General features: G+C 44.8%; 1 protein-coding gene across 3 annotated transcripts in view; it reads right to left on the bottom strand.

Annotated features, from left to right (window-relative positions):
* The window catches only part of MTUS2 (microtubule associated scaffold protein 2), a 498,194-nt gene that overhangs the window by 126,053 nt on the left and 350,065 nt on the right, over positions 1-22,076 (bottom strand). For all 3 annotated transcript variants that reach the window (XM_053312197.1, XM_053312196.1, XM_053312198.1), the window contains exon 5: positions 16,007-16,168. In XM_053312197.1, coding sequence (XP_053168172.1) covers positions 16,007-16,168 — 162 coding nt within the window. The remainder of the gene's footprint in view (positions 1-16,006; positions 16,169-22,076) is intronic.

The raw sequence follows: 22,076 nt of genomic DNA, 5'->3' as shown, positions 1-22,076 counted from the left end.
GCCAGGACCAGTATGAACCAAATTGGGTACAGTTGTAGGGACACATAGGCACACCTCAATGGCTAGTTTGTGATGATGTCATCCACCCCGATTCAAGATGTTGGATGCGTGAACATTTACTCATTTATTCATTCATTCATTGAGCTGGGTCTCATGATCAGTGAGACCCGGGTTTTGTGAGTGCGTGGGGAGAGCGGGCTAAGCCCGTTCTCCCCACACATGATCTGGGTGGGAGTCCTGGGCAGCCAGATTGGCCACCCACACAATTGCTGGCTCCGTGACGGAGCCAGCAGGGTCTGAGGGGAGCGGGGGCCGATTGGCCCCCAGAAGCTCCAGCATGCCCTGTGCAAGCATGCAGGGCATGCTGGCGAGACCCCTGGCAGCTTTTTGCCTCCCTTCCGGGGGTCTCGTTGTGAGTAGCTGCGGTGTGGAGCTGCACCGCGGCTACTCATGATCGGGAAGCCCGGGTTTGCGGAGTGCTCACAAACCCAGGCTAAGGGGAGGGCTACAACAGTGGGCTAGCTGCTTGTAAGCCACCGGGCTCGCCTGCCTGGTTTACACGATTAGCAAAAATTGGGCTAGGCTCTCCTAGCCCGATTTTTGCTGATCATGAGAATAGCCCCATTCATTCATTCAATTTCTATATTGCCCTTCCAAAATGGCTTAGGGCAGGTTACAATTAAAACAAAACAATTAAAATCAATTAACAATTAAAACAGAGATTATAAAAACACCATAAAACAACAATTAAACAAAACAATTAAAAAACCCTGAAAAACCAGGTTACAACATTAAAAACCCTTTACAACAGTTTAAAAACCCTGGAAGGCCAGACCAAACAGATAGATTTTAAGGGCTCTCCTAAAAGCCGATAAAGAGTTCAAATTAAGGATTTCTGCCGGGAATGCATTCCACAGTCCAGGAGTGGCTACAGAGAAGTCTCACCTCTGAGTTGCCACCAGACGTACCGGTGGTAACTGGAGACAGACCACCTCAGATGACCTTGTGGTGGGGATCATGCAGAAGAAGTCACTCTCTAAGGTAACCTGGACCTAAGCCGTTTAGGGCTTTAAAGGTAATAACAAGCACTTTGTATTTTGCCCGGAAACATATCGGCAGCCAGTGTAGCTGTTTCAAAACAGGCATTATATGGTCTCTCTGAGTTGCCTCAGACACCAATCTGGCTGCTGCATTTTGAACTAACTGAAGTTTCCGAACTACGTACAAAGGCAGCCCCACGTAGAGTGCATTGCAGTAGTCAAGCCTGGAGGTTACCAGCTGGTGCACCAGTGTTTTGAGGTTGTCCTCTTCAAGGAATGGATGCAGCTGTCGAATCAGCTGAAGCTGATAGAAAACTCTACTGGCCATAGCCTCCACCTGAGATATCAGGGTGAGTCCTGGGTCCTGGAGTACTTCCAAGCTGCTGTACCTGTTCCTTCTGGGAAAGTACCTGTTCCTTCTGGGGGACTGTAACCCCACCCAGAACAGGGAGAACAGGGAGAATAGGGTGCCCCCTATCCCCAGCTCCCCCAGGCAACCCAGAAGGATACCATGGTTGATGGTATTGAATGGCGCCAAGAGATCCAAAAGAACCAACAGAGTCACACTCCCTCTGTCAATTCCCCAGTAGAGCCCATCCATCAGGACGACCAAGGCTGTCTCAACCCCATAGCCCGCTGTAAAGCCAGTTTGAAATGGGTCTAGATAATCAGTTTCCTTCAAAACCTCCTGGATCTGGTCGGCCACCACCCTCTCGATCACCTTGCCCAACCAAGGGAGATTGGAGATTGGCCTATAACTTTCCGTCGCTAAGGGATCCAGGGAAGGCTTCTTAAGAAGAGGTCTAACTATTGCCTCCTTCAAACATGGAGGCACCCTACCCTCCCTCAGCGATGCATTTATGATATTAACCAGGCCACTTCCAAAAATCTCCCTGCTAGACTGAAGCAGCCAAGTTGGGCAAGGATCCAGAGAACAAGTGGTAGGCCACACCGCCCCAAGCAGCTTGTCCACATCCTCAGAGTCCCAGATTTGAGGCGCAAGTGGGCTAACTTGTGAACTGCCTAACCTATTTGAACCAAATTTGGTACAGTTGTAATGAGTGACACATAGGGACACCTCAATGCCATATTTTGTGATGATGTCATCCACCCTAATTCAAGACAATGGATGCATGAATGTCTGAGGTGCAAGAACGGTGCTGGTAACCTCCAGGCTGGATTATTGCAATGTGCTCTGGGACTGTCTTTCTACATAGTTCGTAAACTGCAGTTGGTACAGAATGTGGTGGCCAGGTTGGTCTCTGGGTCATCTAAGAGAGACCATATTATTCCTGTGTTGAAAGAGCTACACTGGCTGCTGATATGTTTCCAGGAAAAATACAAGGTTCTGGTTATTTCTTATAAAGTCCTAAACAGCTTAGGCCCTGGGAATTTAAGAGAATGTTTTCTTCACCATGAGCCCCATCACCCATTAAGACCGTCTGGAGAGGTTCGTCTGCGATTGCCACCAGCTCGTCTGGCATCTACTCTGGAACGGGCCTTCTCCGTTACTGCCTTTGGGCTTTGGAATGTACTCCCTGTTGAAATAAGAGCCTCCTCATCTCTGGCAACTTTTAAGAAGTCACTGAAGACATATTTATTCACCCAGGCTTTTAATTAGACTTATAGGTTTAATATTTTTAATTGGGTTTTAACTGATTTTAATGTTAGTGATTTTAATGTTTAAATGATTTTAATTGTAAACCGCCCAGAGATGCAAGTTTTGGGCAGTACAGAAATATGTTCAATGAATACATAAAATAAAGTGGGCTAACTTGTGAACTAATTGATTTGAACCAAATTTGCTACATGTGTAGCATAGGGATGGTTCAAGGGCGTAGTCTGTAATGATGCCATCCACGCCGATTCAAGATGGCAGATGCATGAACATTTGAGGCACAAGCGGGCTAACTTGTGAACTGCCTAACTTATTTGAACCAAATTTCCTACAGGTGTAGCATAGGGATGACTCAACAGCATCGTTTGTGATAATGGCATCCATCCCAATTCAAGGCGGTGGACATGTAGCTGTTTAAGGCTGAAGTGGGCTAACTTGTGAGGATGATAATTATCAATTAAGATGATAGTGAAATGAAAGTAGGCAGATTAATCCTTACCAGAACAACTTGTTTTCTAATGCTGTTGTCCCATGCACTTCTCTGTTTGTGTTTTTTGGGGGGTTTTTGGACAAAATTACTGTAGTAAAGCAAAATGATAAGTGACTAGTTATGTTAATTATAGGTGATGTGTACCCTGTTGCCCAATTTAAATGACAAGCAGATCTCATAAGATGCCAGATGCACTATCTCTCTAAAATTTATGATTTGTTTCAAACAGGAATTTATTGGAGAAATGGCCTTGCTTCTGGAAAATCCAACACATGAAAGGTTTCATATGATACTTTGTGGGTTATATTCTCATTAGTACACTGGAAGCTATTCCTTTACAAATGAATTTCCTATGTATACCTTGCTATAATGAAGCATTTGCCTCAAAGGTGCATACCTTTCAAATGTTATCATGACACATTTTCTTTTAGATGTTTTCCATGAGAAGCCAAACTCCATGTAGGACTCTTCACCCAGGGCTATTCATTACACACACAATGGGGGAGATATAGGCAAAGGCAGATATAATGTTTTTAAAGAAGTGAGCCCAATTTAGAAGGGCTCTCACTGTGTTCAGTCCAAACAAAACTTTTCCTTTCTTGGGTTAAACTCTGAAAAAAACATTTTTTCACACATTTGTAGCCAAAGTTGACTGTGGACAGCACTACTTTGCAATTTCTTTCTTTAAAAAAAAAGTTATTATGGCGACGAATGTCAAAAGAGGGGAAGGATGTTTGCAGTTATAGTTCCAATGTGATGGTATCTTAACATTGTACACACTTAATTGATTGTATTGGATTACAAAGAGTTTGAATATTTCTGATTAATGCCACTGATGAAGACTACACCATAGCCAAAATGCATCTGGGTTATGTTAAAGGATTACAAAGAATCTCCTTGGACTATATCATATGTCAAGCTTCATGAGGAACATCCATTTGCTTATTCATGGCAAAGGATTGTGAAGCCCTTGGAGCCAATGGTTTTCATCGAAACTCCATGAGAAACATCCTTTGGGACTCTTCCTGAATTTTGCAACAAAAGGACTTTTATTCATTTATATATTTTAGTGTATGGCTTTGACATCCAGAATTGTGATCAGATCTTACAAACTGGTTTTATATGGAGCATCTGGGATATATTTATGATTGCATAGGACATATTTTTTCATGTAGCAGAATCATGGTTTTGCAGATTATTATTGTTCAGTCTATAATCTTACTTATATTTCTGATTTTAAAAAATTATGATTATGAAGATTAAAGAAAGAAGGAAACCATGCTCACCCTGCAGCTGAGGAATCTGCTCTAGGTTTTGGATTCACATTAGAAGGCTATTCTCACGATCGCCCAAAAGCAGGCTAAGGGATCCCAGCCTGCTTTGGGGAGATCGTGTGCTGCAATGGGAGCTGTGTGGCTCCTGACAGCCAGCCGCCATAAATACCCCTCCCCTTAGATGAGGCTAACAGAGCGAGCACTCCATTAACCTCATCTTTTTGCTTGTGTGTTGCCGTGGCACGTGGCGACACACGAGTAGACCCCTGACTGGGAGGCTGCAAGTAGCCTCCCGGGCTCGGGGGGTCTCTCCAGGATGCCACGCTTGCTTGTGCGGGGCATCCTGGAACTTCCGGGGGCTGCACAGCCCCCAATCCCTGCAGCCCCCACCAGCTCTGTGACGGAGCCGGCAGTTGCATGAGCAGCCAATCCAGCTGCCCAGGGCTGCCTTTGGTTCGTCTGCGGGCCCGCTCTCCCCACAAACCCCCTTACGGCTCTTCCCACTAATTGTGGAAAGAGCCTCTCTGTGTGTCTTCATCCCAAAACTATGTTTTGCAGTGTTTATTTCAGTGACGGCCAGCCATCATTCCTTTTTTTCTTTTAACCCAGTGGAAGAGCTACTGGAAGAGGCACTTGCTGTAGGTTGGACGATCACCTGCTTTCTGGTGAGCAAGACTCTTGCCACCGATGCTGCTGACACCTCTGCCAGCAGCCAGTCAAAGGCCAGGACATTGCGACAACTGGTGAGGAAGAAGATACTGGGCAGTTCCTTAGGCCATGTGCTGCTTTCTGTCCACCCCATACTACAGTTCCAAAGTGGCACTGCAAGAATATGGATGAATCAAAGCTTTCAAGCCAATTTAGAGTTCTCCAGGAAAAAAATGACCTTCTCCCACTTGGGGTTGAGGAAAGAAGTTCATAATCAATAGCCCAAATATAATTCACTGGTGATGCTGGTGGTTGGGGAAGTGTCCACACATCATCTCTATTTCTGAAAGAGGTGGTTGATATATTGTGATAAGAACATAAGAAAAGCTCTGCTGGATCAGGCCCAAGGCCCATCCTCTCCAGCATCCTATTTCACACAGTGGTCTACAAGATGCCTCTGGGCTTACAGCTCTTACAGGAAAGAGCTGAGGGCACGTGCTCTCTCTAGCTGTTGCTCCCTCGCAACTGGTATTTAGAGGCATCTTGCCTCTCAGGCTGGAGATGGCCTATAGCCACAAGACTAGTAGGCACTAAAAGACCTGTCCTCCATGAATGTGTATAAGCCCCTTTTAAAGCCATCCAAGCTAGTAGCCATCACCACATCCTGTGGCATAGAATTCCATAGATTAATTATGTGCTGTGTGAAAAAGTACTTCCTTTTGTCTGCCTTAATTTCCTGACCTTCTGTTTCATGGGATGACCTTTGGTTCTAGTGTTGTGAGAAAGGGAGAAAAATGTCTCACTGACCATTCTCTCTACACCATGCATAATTTTATACACCTCTGTCATATCCACCCCCATATTCACCTCTTTTCCAAACTAAAATGCCCCAGATGCTGTAGCCTTGTGTCATAAGGCAACAAGACTATGTATCCTTATTAAGGAAGTGCACAAATCAATTTTTTTTTCATTTTGATTTGAGCTTGAATTGAATCATCCAGATTCATTTCAAGCCCAAATCTGACCCCCTGAATCACCCATGATTTGATTTGGATCTGAATTAATTTGAATCCAAATTGATTCAGGGGGGAGGGGTTTTGGGTGCAGCAGAGTAGGTTGCGTGGTAATGCCCAATGGGTGGCAGCTATCACCCAAATTTTGAAGAAATTGTCCAAAGGGGCGATTTTGTACAAATTTTTGAAGTTTGCACGTTTTTATTTTTTCCCCATAGGGAATAATGTGGATTTCAGTGGCCCCATTATTCCATGTGGGTGGTGGCAGGGTGGCCCAAAGTGGGTTTCGTCGTAGTGCACATGGGGTACCAAGCATCCCCCAAACCACCAGCCCATGAGGTACTGAGTTCTGTTCTTATTTTCAATTTTTGAGGTGTTCTGAGTGGATTCTTTGGTGCAAAATGATTCTGAGTGGATTCTGTGGTCATTCATTATTCTTTTTGCACCAAAGAATCCACTCAGAACACCTCATTAAAAGAGCCGACTGGGTCCTCCAGAGAGAGGCTGGCACAAAGGGCAAGCAGCCTGGGATGGCAGAGACTCGGGGTGTTTAACTCCTCCCACCCCTACTCTGAGGCTGGACTCTGTGTGCTTGGGCAAACTGGGTGAAGGAGAAGCCCAAGTGTAGCCGGACAAAAGATCACCACAAAATGGAGGTCCAAATCTCTGATTTTTTTCAGGTCTGAATCTGGGCGATTTGTTTTGGCCCCAAATCTGGGCAATTGAGCACAGGAGTGATTTGATTCTGTCAAATCACCCGAAACAGCTAGATTCAAGTACAACTCATTTTGTACCCGAATCGATTTGCACATCCCTAATCCTTATGTATGTGTAACTGAAGCACCTGCAGATGAGAGGGAGTTATTGGCAAATTTGGGTAATCCTCAAATGCACCAGTTTCAAAAAAATCTGGAGGGGGGGGGAAGCTAAGGGGGCCCAATCCCACCACAACTGCCCCAATTTAACTCGATGCAGTGGAATGTTCATGGACTCAGAGGGCACTTCAACGAAGTAAGCAGAGTCGGTGAAACTGAATGATGAGGAGTGTGGAGGAGGAGGGCTTGAATAAAAAAAAATTCAGAATTTTATCAGCTTGAAGATACTCCCTCAAGACAGTCACACAACCCCTTCTGAGGGGAAAGCTGTCTAAAACTCTTTAGTTTTCTCACTAGCCATTTCACACCTTTGTGTGAGGGGGATGGGTTTGACACATTTAAGCTCTTGTTGTAGGGGCTTAATCCCCCCCCACCCCGCAAATAACATTAAAACTGTATGTGAGTGAACTCTCTTGAGGAACACAGGCAAAGTTGCACACTGAATCAATTAATTTGCTGATTGTTGTATGTGCATGTGTGCACACAAACACACGTGCACATGGACACACACACAGAGTCACAGACTAAACTAACAACATTCTTCATTAGATGCAGCCTATTCCACAATCCCTTTTCCTCCATAGAACCTCAGCAAATGTTGATGAAAACATTAAAGTGACCCCTCACCAGCTATGAACTCTGGAAACTTTAGGGCTGGATGAAAAGGAGCTGGGACTGAGCACCAGCATCCCCTCCCACCCGAGTCAAACTCCAGAAAACAGAAAAAATAAAATGTGCCTATGAAGGAAGATCCAAGTTAGAGCAGGAACCGCTGGTGGATGTCCCCCCACCAAAAAAAAATTGCACCATGCTCAGGAACAGGGGCATGGGGACAATGGAGCAAGGGGGGAAGATTATCCCTCGGCCTCCAGGGCCTGTGGGGGGGGGGGTGCAAGGTACATCCTCACCCTCGGCCAGGGCACCCCCTTGCCCACTCCCGCACCCAGCCAGCGAAGTGCTAGCCGGCTGGGAATGTGAGGCACGCCCCTCTCCTTCCCAGCCAGTGTTTTATTGAAATGCTGGCTGGGCTGGGCGGGGAGCCCAGTCAATCAGTGTTTCAATTACACACTGACAGGGGAGGATAGGAGAGGTCTGAATGGACCCTCTCCTGGGCAGTAGCCACACATCCTGCATCTGACGTCAGACATGGAGGGCATGGCCAATACCGGGGATGGGGCCAGATAGTCCCTGTAGAGTTTTCCCGGTCAGCGGTCTGTTGAACCGCTGATTGAGAGATCCTTTCCCTACCTCCATGCAGAGGCAGGGAAAGGAGCTCCCAGTGGGTGAGTCAACAAACTGCTGACTGGGGAAACTCTGAAGGGGTAGACTGGCCCCATCCCCGGTACTGGCTATGCCCCTTGCATCTGACGTCAGATGCTGGAGGTATGGCTTAGGGCACACACCAGTGCTTTGCACCTGTGATGAAACATCAAAAGGGGTGGGGGAGCCACCAGCAGGACTTCATCCGGCCACAGGGATATATCGTACTGCAACATTCTGTTGTGGCTCCTCACAACAGTACTTATTTCCAGGGTGCGCCTGCTTCTTCTTTGCAGCGGCTTGGTGCGGCTTGATCTCCATTTGAGGAGTGCTGGCAAGTTTCTTCTTAATATGTATTGCTGTTGGAAAGATGAGGCTTCCAGCCTCATTTAACAATCCCCTAGAAGGTGATATTCATCACTTTTTCCTGACAGTACTATTGTCAGCGGCTGACAATTGGAGGGGCAACTGAGGACAGATCATTCTTTAATGACCTGAGGGTTTTATTTCTCGCCTCCTTCATTGCTGGTCTCTGAAATCTATTGATGAAGGAGATAACACTGGAGTGGCAATTCAGACTTGCCCAAAAGCTAACTTCCCAGTAATTATCACCCACATTTTTTAAACTAATGTATTACATCATCTTTCCATAAGAATTAAAACTTGCTTTTTGTTTCTTGTCACATCATTGGTCCATCTAGCTCAGTATTATCTAAGGTACACAGAGTCAGATTTCTCCCGGGTTAAAGGCAGGAATCTTTCGCTCAGCCCTGTATCTGGAGATGCCAGGGAGACAACTTGGAACCTTCTGCACACACACAAGCATACAGGTGCTCTTCCCAGAGCAGCCCCATCCCCCAAGGGGAATACCTTGAGTGTTGCTCATAGTTCCTCTGGCTCCTTCCATCCTGTTCAGAATCTTCACACAGCTGAGCTAAGAGCTGAGCTGCCCAAACCAAGACTGTTCTAACCTCCTGTCTATCACAGGCAGGATGGATGGAAGGAAGGTTTGATTTTGCAGTTTTTTCAGCACTGAGTATAATATACTGTGCTATTGCTACTATAACTATCTGGTTTTGCTGGATCTGAGTTTGACAAAGGCAGAACGTGAGTGACTTCCTTCCTTGAGTTATGGCTTGAGATAGCGTTGTGGTGAGAAATGGACAGTGGTCTCTCTCCCTCTCTCTCGGTAATATTTCTTGGTGATAGCTGTGATGAGTGCCATGTCTGGCCTTGAGACTAACTTGTGCTTTACTCACTGCTCGGGTCTGTTCTGCAATTTGCATTGCAAGGTGTACTAAAAAATGTGGCTGAAGTTGCTCTAATTGAGCTTATGGATATTCTTGCTGCTAATGGTGCTGCTGTGGCAGCTGTTGCAATGCTAAGAAGTAAAGAGTCATAATTTATTTTTATTTTATTTATTTAATTAATTTATATACCGCCTGACTCCAAAGGCTTCAGGCAGTTCACAAAAACAAAGAAAACAAAACCAGCAATTAAAACAGGAATTTGAAAAATCAAAAACATTCAGAAATAACAGCAATTAAAAAACTTAAACAGCAATTAGAAATTTAAAAAATTCAGAGATTACTAAAAGCTTGGCTAAAAAATTGTGTCTTAAGGGCTCTCTGGGAGACTGGTAAAGATGTTAAACCATGAATGCCTACAGGGAGCGCATTCTACAGCCTAGGAGCAACTACAGAGAAGGCCCGCTCCCAAGTCACTGCCAGACAAACTGGCGGTATATGGAAACAAAGCTCTGTCGATGATCTTAATATGCAGAAGGAGGCACTCTCCCAGGTAACCCAGTCCTAAGCCATTTAGGGCTTTAAAGGTAATTACCAGCACTTTGTATTTTGTCCGGAATCCTATTGGCAGCCAATGCAATTGCCTTAAAGCCGGTATGATATGGTCTCTCCGAGACACTCCGGAGACCAATCTAGCTGCTGTATTTTGAACCAATGGAAGTTTCCAATCTGCATACAAAGGCAGCCCCATGTAGAGTGCATTGCAGTAGTCAAGCCTAGAGGTTACCAGAGAAAGCAGCACAGTTCTGAGATAATGATCTTCAAGGAACAGATGCAGCTGTCGAATCAGCTGAAGTTGATAGAAAGCTCTCCTGGCCATAGCCTCAACCTAAGAAACCAGAGTGAGGCCAGAAGCATTCCCAAGTTACGTACTTGTTCCTTTGGGGAGAGTGCAATCCCATCCAGAACAAGATCTATCACATCCTTTGAAGTACGATCCCTTAGCATGAGTACTTCCATATTGTTTGGGTTCAACTTCAATTTAGCTTCAATCCAGTCCATTACTGCCTGTAGGCAGGCATTTAGGGGGGCTATGCCATTTCCTGATGATGATATCATGGAGACATCACCATGGAGATTTGGGTGTTATCAGCATATTGATAACACCCTGCTCCAAATCTCCTGATGATCTCAGCCAGATGTTAAAAAGCATCGGAGATAGGATGGAGCCCTGAGAGACACCACACAATAGCTCTCATTTCAGAGAACAATTATCTCTGAACGACATTATCTGAAGTCTACCTGAGAGATAGGAACAGAACCTCCACAAAGCAGTGCCACATATTCCCAAATCCTCCAAGTGATTCAGAAGGATAGCATGGTCAGTAGTATTAAAAGCTGCAGAGAGGTCCAAAAGAACCAACAGAGTCACACTCCCTCCATTCATTCCTTGGTAGAGATCACCCATCCCGGTCTCTCCCAACCAGGTCTCAGTTATACAAGCCAAGTCAGCTCCCTTATCCATGATCAAATCAGGGATGATTTCAGTCTTGTTTTGAACCGACCTGGCATTGCAAAGGAGCAAGGTCAGTTTTGAAGGTGGATGGAACTGCTCACTGAGGCCTGAGAGCTGGCAGGACAGCCGGAAGGGGAAATGGCTATTAAATTTCAGGTCCCACTTCCCCTGTAATGGCCTGCGGACCTGCCAACGCCAAATCTTCTATTCCCCACCATTACTGTAACAACTGCTCCGGAACTCCCAGAAACACCCTCTATTCCCCCACCTATACCATAGCCCTGACACATAGCTGTAAGTAGCCAGGCAATAAAAGAGAGCCTAGAACTATAAAGGAGGAGTCCAAGAGAGCAAATAAATAGGCCTCAGTCCCATCCCCAAAGGCCAGCCTCCTTTGACAGCTGGCTTTGGCAGCCACCTGCAGGCAGGCTGACTGCAGGTGACCTGCACTGGTGGCTGCGCCTCCACCACAGCCTTCCTTCTTTTAAGGGTCCAGGACAGGAGTTGGGAAAAGCCCTGTCAGCTATCTCTCAGCCCTCGAGGGCAGATTGGCCCAACTGATGGGTGTTGGAGCAGTTAGGATGGACCAGCAATTGTGTGTGAGAGAGCACCTTGTGCCAATGATGTTACTGCAGCACAGGCATTGTGGCTGGCAGTGGATTCTGGGTCAGGGATTCTCTTTTGGCCATTTTTGGACTGTATTTGAAATATGTGTTCTGTGTTGGGAGGGACAGATTCCCCTTTACTGTGTGCTTCTGCAGTGCCTTTCAAGACAGGGTTGCAAAATGCATTGCAAATTGCAGCACAAAGCTTGTGTGCATGCACTCTGTGAATGCAGCTTGTTCCGGTCATAGGAAACAATGGGGAAACTCAAAACACCCCATTGTGCTCCATGGGTAGCTCCTAGGGACACCAAAGTGGGTTGGATGGTAGGGCATGATGGATACTACCTACCACCCAACCCACAAAACAATTGGGCAAGAGAGTGATTTTAAACAAATTTTCAACCTTTTCCCCGGTTTTGGGGAAAGGTTGAAAAATTGTTTAAAATCACCCCCCTTGCCCCTTTCTTTTGTGAGTTGGGTGGTAGGTAGCACTCATCATGTCCTACCACCCAACCCACTTTGGTGTCTCTACCCATGGAGGACAATGGGGTGTTTTGAGTTTCCCCACTGTCCCCTATAGCCGGAACACTCAAAATGTTTCAAGTTTTGTTTCATCGAAACAACCGGTTCAACTGCTGTTTCAGCAAAATAGTTGACCTATTATGCATTTTGTTTTCAAGCTCGAAACAAAATTCAAAATCCATTTCGTGTACATTCCTAACGTTCAGATAACTGTCTCAATTACAAGATCAGATTTGCTACAAACATAACTAGCCATGGTTATTTAACATTTGTTGTCTGGGAAAAGAGGGACCATCTGTGAAATAAAGCCTGTGTTGCCTTCCTTCTCTCATTCATCCTTAGTCCTTTCCCTCCCAGTTTGATAAAGACTATACTTTCAGAACCATCTCTTTGTTCTTTATCACATTAAGTAATGTGAAGAGCTGACAGGAAGACGTGTGAAACAGGGTGCATGAGAGGCAAAAGACAAAAGAACATAAAGTGACACGACTGCTTTCCATGTGGCCATCAATAGTATTATAAAAAGGGATCTAGCGATGGCAACTATACACAAACTGGGAACTGTAGCAGGTCTACGACAATACTTGTATTTGGTATTTGTGTTTTGTCATTTCTCTCAATCAAATATTTAGCAATGTGGCAATCATAAATCTGGTCTCATAAATGTTTTACATGAGCACATTATGGATGTGGCATCTGGTGTACCCAGACCCCTATAAAAATGGCAGCTATGTTAGTTACATACCGATTCTTCTGATTTCATATATGTTTTGTACTTGCAGTGAAACAGCAACCCACAGTACCAGCCATGAGCTCTGCTCAGAAGAGCTTATCTAGACAGTTTCTACTTCTAAGTATTTAGGCTTTTATTTTTTTATCAATAAAGGAAAGGCCAGGTGAGCAGTCTTAGAGTACTGCCTTCTCTCTGAGAGCCTGGTTGCTCAAGATATGGGATGAGATCCCATTTGCTATACATGAGTAGCAGTCTACAAAAGATCAGTTTCGTTCAAGACACGAATTATGAAGGCCCCAAACCTATGTCTATGTAGGTTAAGGAAAAGAGGATGAAATTGCATCTTCTGAAATATGTAGCAGCCTTAAGGACATTATTGAAGAAGGTAGCCACTAATGTTTTGGATCTAACACAGTTCCTAACCAATTACTTCGGAATAAGTACCATCTCCATTTAATACAATGTGTTTAAGATGGCTGAGTAAATAGAATGTCCATACAAGTTATTCTAGAAAGAACTAATCTACCTGCTTTCTTTTCACTATCCCTACAACTGGACTAAATTTGGTTAAGCAGTTTACAAGTTAGCCCACTTACGCCTCAAACATTCATGCATCTGCCATCTTGAATTGGGGTGGATGACATCATCACAAACTATGCCATTGAGGCATCCCTATGTGTCCCTACAGCTGTAGGAAATTTGGTTCAGACTGGTTAAGTGGTTCACAAGTTAGCCCACTTGCACCTCAAACATTTATGTGTCCACCATCTTGAACTGGGGTTGAGGTGTCTCTATGTGACACTTCAATTGCATGAGATCCCGGATGATCTCATAAGCCTATGGAAAGTAGGCTAAAAAAGACATTCCAAATATTATAATGGCCTATTATTTTAAATCTGTGATTTCATTTGAGTTACAATCCAGGCAAGCTTCAGACCATCTTTTGAAAGAAGGAATATGTGAAATTAAAAGCTCAGTGGAGTCATTTTTCATTACCAATAGCCCTTTAAATCACATGAAAAGGGACAAATCACTCTCATGGGCAGTCTAGAGGATAAATCTCCAGATGTCTCTATACTTGAATATTGCCATTGGGGGCTACAACTCATACTTCCCCTTGCAGCAGACCCTATTAAGAGCCATATTGTCCTACCTAGAAGCATCATGTGTTTCACTGTAACATTTCAGTGAAAAGAAATGATATCTGCTCAAAGATTGGGCCCTTCACTTCTTACCAGACATGGATTTCTAATGTGGATTTCCACAGCTTTATATTTCCTTTCTACAAACCTAGCTCTTTTTTACGGATGGTTAGATCTATAGATAGATGCCCTTTCCCTTTTGAGTGGACATGTCCATTTGAGACTGATACATATGCACTGGGACTAGAGAGACCCGAGTTCAAATCCCCATTCAGCCATGATACTTGCTGGGTGACTCTGGTCCAGTCACTTCTCTCTCAGCCTAACCTACTTCACAGGGTTGTTGTGGGGAGAAACTTAAGTATGTAGTACACCGCTCTGGGCTCCTTGGAGGAAGAGCGGGATATAAATGTAATTAATTAATTAATCTCCCTGAACCTTTGAGAAGATGTGACTGTAACTCAGTGGTAAAATATCTGATTTCCATGCAGAAAGTCCCAGATTAAATTTCTGGCATCTCCAATTAGGACTGGAAAAGAAACCTTGGAGAGCTGCTGCCAGTCAGAATAGACAATACTGAGTTTGATGGACCAATGGTCTGACTCTGTATAAGACGGCTTCCTGGGTGCCATGACAGAGTTGCCATGTTGCGACATGAAGATCTGCCTAGTATATTTATATCCTCCAGTGCACAGGGTGATGAGATCAGACCCAGTGCTGTAACTGTTTGCAAACTGTTGAGTCTCTTATAAATCAGAAAAGGGACAATCCATAACTGGAGCCTCTGAAACCAACTACTGGGTGCTTTCCAGATTACACCCTGCAATGGGGTCACGATGAATCTCTGAAGTGTGCTTCCACACTTCCTGTGTTGTGACGACACCACAGTCCCTACGCTGACAGCAGGGTGCCATTCATATTTCCAATGCCTTATTTCGAATGTAATCGCTGTGATACATTGCTATGACGTCGTATATCTGGCGTTTAAAAGTTTCTGTTTTTTCGGGTTGTTAGTTTTTGCGAGACTGCTCCCCCTGCTGTTTACACACTGAAAGCAATTTGCCTGAATGGAAGCATTTTGCTGCTGTTGAGTGGCTAATCTGGAAAGGGCCCTGGTTCTGAAAATGTGAATCAATCAGCCTTAACATGGTTTGGTTATTCCCAGAGCAAAGGCAGATGGCTTTGCTAAGTAGATTCTAGTGAAAGGCTGCTGCCTGGACCTTCTTTTTGGCCATCACAATCCACTGCTGGGAGATCCACTAAAAGTCTCTTTTAGTGCAGGGAGGCTGCCCTGCATGAGGTAGCCTGGATGTCTCCCTCCCATTCGCATTGATGCAACCTGCCCACTTTCTCTACCTGGAGACAGGTACATAGGAAACTGCCTTATTCTGAGTCAAACCATCCGTCATCAAAGCTCAGTACTGTAACTGTCTGGCAGTGACTCCCCAGGGTTTCATTCAAGAGTCATTCCCAGCCCTACCAGGTGATGCCAAGGATTGAACCTAGGACCTTCTGCATGCAAAGCCAAAGCTCTACCACTGACCTATGACCCCATACCCCAGTCTTGCTTCTTACAGTCAGAGCAGGAGAGGGTGGGCATTAAGACCAGAGAACTAACAAGTAGGAGAAGCTGTGGCTGCCTCCTCTTCTGAGATATCAGGTTTTTTAAAAATACAGGACAGGTCACTACGTTGCAGCCTGGCAATTCTATTTGAGGAGAGAACAAAATGCCAAATAAATAATAGACTAGTGTGAATGACAAATGTATGCCTCTCAGCTGCTTGATATCGAGGGAAATTAATGCATCTCCAATCACCCTGCATTCAGGAGGACTGGACGCATTCAACACAAAGAATTAATACACTTACAAAATTAGAATGGACTCAGACCCCAACTCTATCTCAAACGTATCCTGGTAAGTTGTGGCTAAAGGGAATGTAAACACCTGAAAACCAGAAGTAAGCCTTCCCTAGGAAAACACACATACAATATGAATTGGGATATGCGTGCTTGAAAAACTCACCAGCAGGTGCTGCCGCCGTCTTCGGTGCTGGAAGGAGGCTCCTCCGGGCGGCTGGTGTGCTGTTTGATGCCTGCAGTGCAACTCTACTGGTCCCCTTTGGTGCTTCTTTCGAAGGCTCCGCTGCCTTAGGAGCCGTTTGCTCTTCATTTCCAAAGCTTGAACCTGCGGGAGACCAATACCACGCTAATTAGAACTTCATAAAAAATAGATGCAAATTGCTAACTCTGCATTTGCAATTATAATACTTAAGAAAAAGTCTGTTTCACTTAAATACTTGGAGAACAAAGAAGTAGAGCTTTACGTACTAAAAAGGCCCACCTGACATTTTGTTAAAAACAAAAACAAAACCCCTTCTCACTAACATTGTCATTTAGGTTCTATTTAGGCATCTGACGGCCAAAACAGGTATAAAGTGGGAAGATCGGTGAACAAATCTCTCCATGTTTTCTTCTAACTGTAAAGCTGCTATGGCGGGGGCAGAGGGGCACTCCAACGTTGATCAGAACACTGCCAGTGAGGAAGGGCTGCTTACCTTATGCCATCTCCCCAGTCTAATATCACCCCCAGCTACTCTTAAGCTCTACTGGGGGGAAGTACAAGTACCATACAAGTTCCTGTATTTTTCTCCCAGCAAAGCTGAAAGTGGCTTGTGGGAGAGGGAAAAGTTGGGGAAATGCTCTAAAATGAGAAGGACCAAGTACCTTCAGGACCATCTCCTCTGACAACTTTTCCTTCTTTTTATGGTTTTCTTTTGGGGGTGGGGATTGTTTTTTTTAAAGATTATGAGCCCTTTCAGGACATGAGTGCATGGGGCATTCTGGAGGGACCCCTGACACCGGGATGCTTGTTGTAGCCACTCGGCTGGGGGTCTACCCGTGTGTTGCCACAGGCATGGAGGCAAGCCGCAGCAGCGCTAGCAGCGCTCCGCTAACCTCATTTTAGGGGAGGGGCATTTAGGTGGGCTAGCTGCCAGGCTTGCGGTTCTCACAACCGCTGGAAAGTGGGCTGGACTCTCTTAGCCCGCTTTCCAGTGGTCGTGAGAATAGCCAAGTGTGATGATAGATAGATAGATAGATAGATAGATAGATAGATAGATAGATAGATAGATAGATAGATAGTCTGAGTGATATTTCTTTCAAAAGTGGGAGGGGAAAGATTGTGCAAATTGTTTCTGCATTTCACTGCACCACATCAGCCCTCTTTAGATAGATTGGGTGGTGAGCCACTGTGAGGCAGCAGTGAACAGAGTGCTGGACACTGAGTGTGGAGACCCATGATCAATTCCCTTCTCAGATGATCCTGGGCCAGTTACCGTCCCTCAACCTAATTTATCTCACAGAATCCTGAGGCTATAGTGAGGGGGCACACCATGTAGGCTGCCATGCTCTCCTTGAAAGAAAAATGAGAGGGGATTTTAAAAAATGAATGTGTGTACATGGTAGGGGACAGCATTGCAGCAGCGGCCTCTCTTCAGCTTGCATGCATTCATTTTGACACACCCCATTTTAACATGTGTACAGCTGCACATGCAAGGACATACACATATCAGAATGCAAGTGCATAGGTGGGGGAAGAGTCTATGCTGCTCCCCCCCCGCCCCATACTTTAGTTTTAGTCCTTTTGAATGGCTGAAAAGGGTTCAGTGGGAAAGTGCAAGCATTTCCCTATCATACATCCAGAGGGGTCCTTTTATGTCAGGAGTGGCCAACCTGAGGCTCTCTAGCAGCCGTTGGACTACTACTCCAATTATCCCCAGCTGCATGCATCTGGGGATGATAGAAGTTGTAGTCCAACAACAGCTGAAAAGCCTCTGGTTGGTCACCCTCGTTTTAGGTGAATGTCAGGGACAGGGCCTCACGTGGACTTTTGCTTTGCTTAGAGTTGCCGATTATATGTCTGCCACAGTGAAGGCAAGCCTCTTGCTATCTTCAGTTTCCTACTACACTAACTGGGAACAAGTGCAGACTGCAAAGTCTCTTTGGAATCAGCTTTCAATCAACAATCCTTCCTTATCATCATTGTCCAATAATGCAGCATTCGTGATAAAAAATAAAGTAGTATTTGCTTCACATACCTTTCGTTTTTATTCTCATACTTAATCCCAAACTATCAAGATTTTTTAAAATCTCAGACATTTTCAAAATCCCTGTGTGTTCTCATTTGCTTTCAGTATTTCTCAACCCAGAAAATAATCTCTGCTTTTCTCCTTGTGTATACATGGAAACGAGTCCCTTAAAAACATTTTCAAAAAAGCCCATTTGTTGGAGTGTCTTCTTATCTAGTAAACTGGATGCCTAAGTGGCCTGAAAGATTAGACTGTGTTTGGGCTTGCATGTGTGCAACAGAATGAAGAACCATGGGCACTGGTGAACCATACACAGTGTTCCACAGGAAGACCTTAGTGTTCATTTTCATCACATTAAAAAGAAAGGAATAAAATGCTATTTACGCGCCTCCTGTGGAGAAATGATAACATTATTAAACTAAAGACAGATATAAGCCTTCTGTCTTTTTAAGAGGCAAGCACTTTATCCATGCTTATGAAACGGGGGGATGGAGTGGGGAAAGCACTGTATCCACATAGCTCTGCAAATGTTAAATTCTGTCTTGCAAAAGTAGTCATTTTAAAAACAAAACAAAACATATTTCCTGGTAGCACGCAAGTCTTGGCAGCAATCATATAAACGAGCATAAAGCTTGCTGCTCCCTTTTAAGGTGGGCTTCTTGCATGCAGGTCCTAATTGAAAGTAGTGCATCTAAAGTCTACCTAGATTCCTACAAACATATCTGACCTTTACTCAAATAATAAGGAACATTAAAAGTTCAAACAAAAACAACCTGCAGTACTCAAAGGGGAACAGGAGAAGCACAGGCTTCCTGCAGTCAGCAGTCATGAGCAGAGATAAATATCCCTGCATGTAGACAGGGATGTTCCTCTGCAGAATTTTCACAATTTATCACCAACAGTAATTCATAATCAAGCCTGTGGGTCTCAAATTATGTCATAATGAAATTCGACATGATGAAATTCGACAATTCGACACTACATGCACTCCACTCCCCCGCCAAATCAGCCACACATGACACACACCCAGAGGTGTACCTAGGTAAATTTGGAGCCTGGACCGCAAGGCCTTTGGAGACACACACACACCTTCGGCATGTTAAGCATCATCCCCCTACCAACACACACACACGATGACACACACAGTATTTTTAACACGTGGCTTATTGAGGGCACAAAAAGCAACTGAACTCGCAAGAGTGTAAAAAGATAAAACAGGTATGCAAATATGCATTAGCAGAAACATTTCAACAGGCAATTTAAGATTACCATCCCACACATTTCTTCCCCCCACTCCCCTGTCTGTCTCTAAAGCACCTGGCGAAGGTCACAGTCACAGTCGACCATCCAGCACAGTGCGGGCCAGTGGAATGGCACAGCAATCACACCACCCAGGACAGACTAAAGAGGATTTGGAGGCCCCTAGGGGGTGTGGAGGCCCTGGACTTTGGCCCCGATGTCCAGGGGTAAGAGCGCCTCTGCACTGCAGCATGCAGAATGTGATATTAGGCTCCAGTTTCATGGCCCAGGGTACTAAAGATGTCACATAATGAGTTATTTCAGATGAGCTCATGCACTGAGGATGGGAATGCTCCAGTAACTTCTTCAGTGACATCAGGATGAGCTTGTTCTCACTGTGTACCCGGCATTAGCACATGAGCTGGGTTGTCTTAATCTGGACATAGAGCTCAGAAAGGGTAGAGCGGCACATTCCTGGCTGAATGAGCTAGGAGGATCATTTCTTTAGACCACAGTTTTTGGTGCTTAGTTTTTGACTTGCAGCTTTTTAAATCTGAAGCTTTCAAAATTTGTAACTCTTAAATGTGGGTTCAGCTCAGTCTTTTAGCTTTTTTAGCTTTATTAATTTTCTTATTGTTTTATACTGCACATTATATATGTGTGTTTTTGATTTCAATGTAAACCACCCTGAGTCCACTTCAGGAAGGGCGGTATAGAAATTGAATGAATGAATGTATGAATGAATGAACCAGCCCACTGTATGTGAATCTTGACTACTGTTTCAGGCTACACATGGATGCTGGAAAAATAACTGTTTATTAAACATGATTATATGCAGCTCCTTGGCAGGGCTTTTAACACAGGCCTATGGTAGGATTTCTCCTAGGCCAAGGGAAGAGTCTGGAAGCTGCACTGTACTTAAGGGGATAGTGCACTGTTAATTCACTATGCCTGAATATTACACAGTGCACAGACTTGGTCTATAGAAAGTCAAAAGAAAGAGAACTGAGTCCAGTCTATGTACTGACCTCTGCAGCTGCAGCAAAAATGCCAGACAATACTATCTCATTTGAAATAAACTATCCACTTAATTTTAATAGTATTTATTATGCATGGAGGTGTGTTTGAAAAGCTCATTTGGATAGTCTGCATGTAGATTTCTCTCCTTTTGTGTCTATCTGGCCAATTTAGATTAAAATTCAAATTATAGAAGAAGTTGCCTTTATTTTGTTTTTATTTATTGTTAAATTTGTATACTGCCATTCGTTAAAACAATCCCAAGGTGGTTCACACAAAAATTAAAAACAAGACTATAAAAATGACACAATTAAAATATTATGCTAAAATATAAAACAAATCAGACTAAAAAGATTTAAAATACAAGCATAAGAACTGTACAAAATACAAAGAAGCATCAGTAGAGACAATCATATAAAAACCAGGGTAAAAAGCCAAGATTTAACACACTTTCTAAAAACTGTGATGGAGACCGAGGAGCGAATAGCCACCGGGAGAGCATTCCAGAGTCTGGGGGCAGCAACAGAGAAGGCCCTGTTCCGCGTGCACAACAGTTGAGCCTCCATCATTGTTGGCACCCCTCAGATGACTTCGTCAAATGGGCAGCAACCCTGGGAGCAGGCAGTCCCTCAGGTATCCCAGGCCCAAACCGTTAAGGGCTTTAAAGGTCAAAACCAGCACCTTGAATTGGACCCAGAAACAAACTGGTAGCCAGTGCAGCTCTTTCAAAATGGGTGTGATGTGCTCCCACTGAGCAGCTCCAGATAAAACCCTAGCCACCGCATTTTGCACTAGGTGCCGTTTTCAAATATTTTTCAAGGGCAGCCCCATGTAGAGCATGTTATAGTAATCCAGCCATGACATGACTAAGGCATGGGTAACTGTGGCCAGATCTGCCTTCTCAAGAAAGGGACATAGCTGGCGCACTAGCCAAAGCTGTGCAAAGGTACCCCTGGCCACCGCCTCCACCTGAGCTTCCAAAAGCAGAGCCGGGTCCAGTAATACCCCCAAGCTGCGTAGTTGCTCCTTCAAGAGGAGTGCAACCCCATCCAGAACCAGTAAAATCTCCTTATCTCAATTGGCTCTCCTACTGACCAACATTACTTCCATCTTGTCTGGATTCAGTCTCAGTTTATTAGCCCACATCCAACCCATCACGGCCTCCAGCCCCCAATTCAGGACATCCACTGCCTCCCTAGGATCAGGTGACAAGGAGAGATAGAGCTGAGTGTCATCCGCGTATTGCTGACAACTCAGTCCAAGTCCCCAGATGATCTCTCCCAGCGGTTTCATGGAGATGTTAAACAGCATGGGGGACAAGACCGAAACCTGCGGGACCCCACAGGCCAATGGCCACAGAGCCAAGCAATAGTCCCCCAGCACCACCTTCTGGACCCTCCCCCCAATAAAGGACCAGAGCCACTCCAAAGCAGTACCTCTGTCTCCCATTCTCAAGAGGCAGTCCAGAAGGATACAATGGTTGATGGTATCGAACACCGCCAAGAACCAACAGGGACGCACTCCCCCTGTCTAGTTCCCAGCGTAGGTCATCCACTAAAGTGACCAAGGCAGTTTCAGTACCATATCTGGGGCAGAAGCCAGATTGGAAAGGATCCAGATAATCTGTATCATCCAGGAACCTCTGCAGCTGGGCTGCCACCAGATGCTCTATCACCTTACTCAAAATGGGAAGGTTAGAGACAGGTCTACAGTTATCCAGGTTGGAGGGATCAAGAGAGGGCTTTTAAA

Source organism: Hemicordylus capensis, chromosome 3 (assembly GCF_027244095.1).
Source record: "Hemicordylus capensis ecotype Gifberg chromosome 3, rHemCap1.1.pri, whole genome shotgun sequence".
Classification (NCBI taxonomy): domain Eukaryota; kingdom Metazoa; phylum Chordata; class Lepidosauria; order Squamata; family Cordylidae; genus Hemicordylus; species Hemicordylus capensis.
This window is presented reverse-complemented; position numbering and strand designations above follow the sequence as displayed.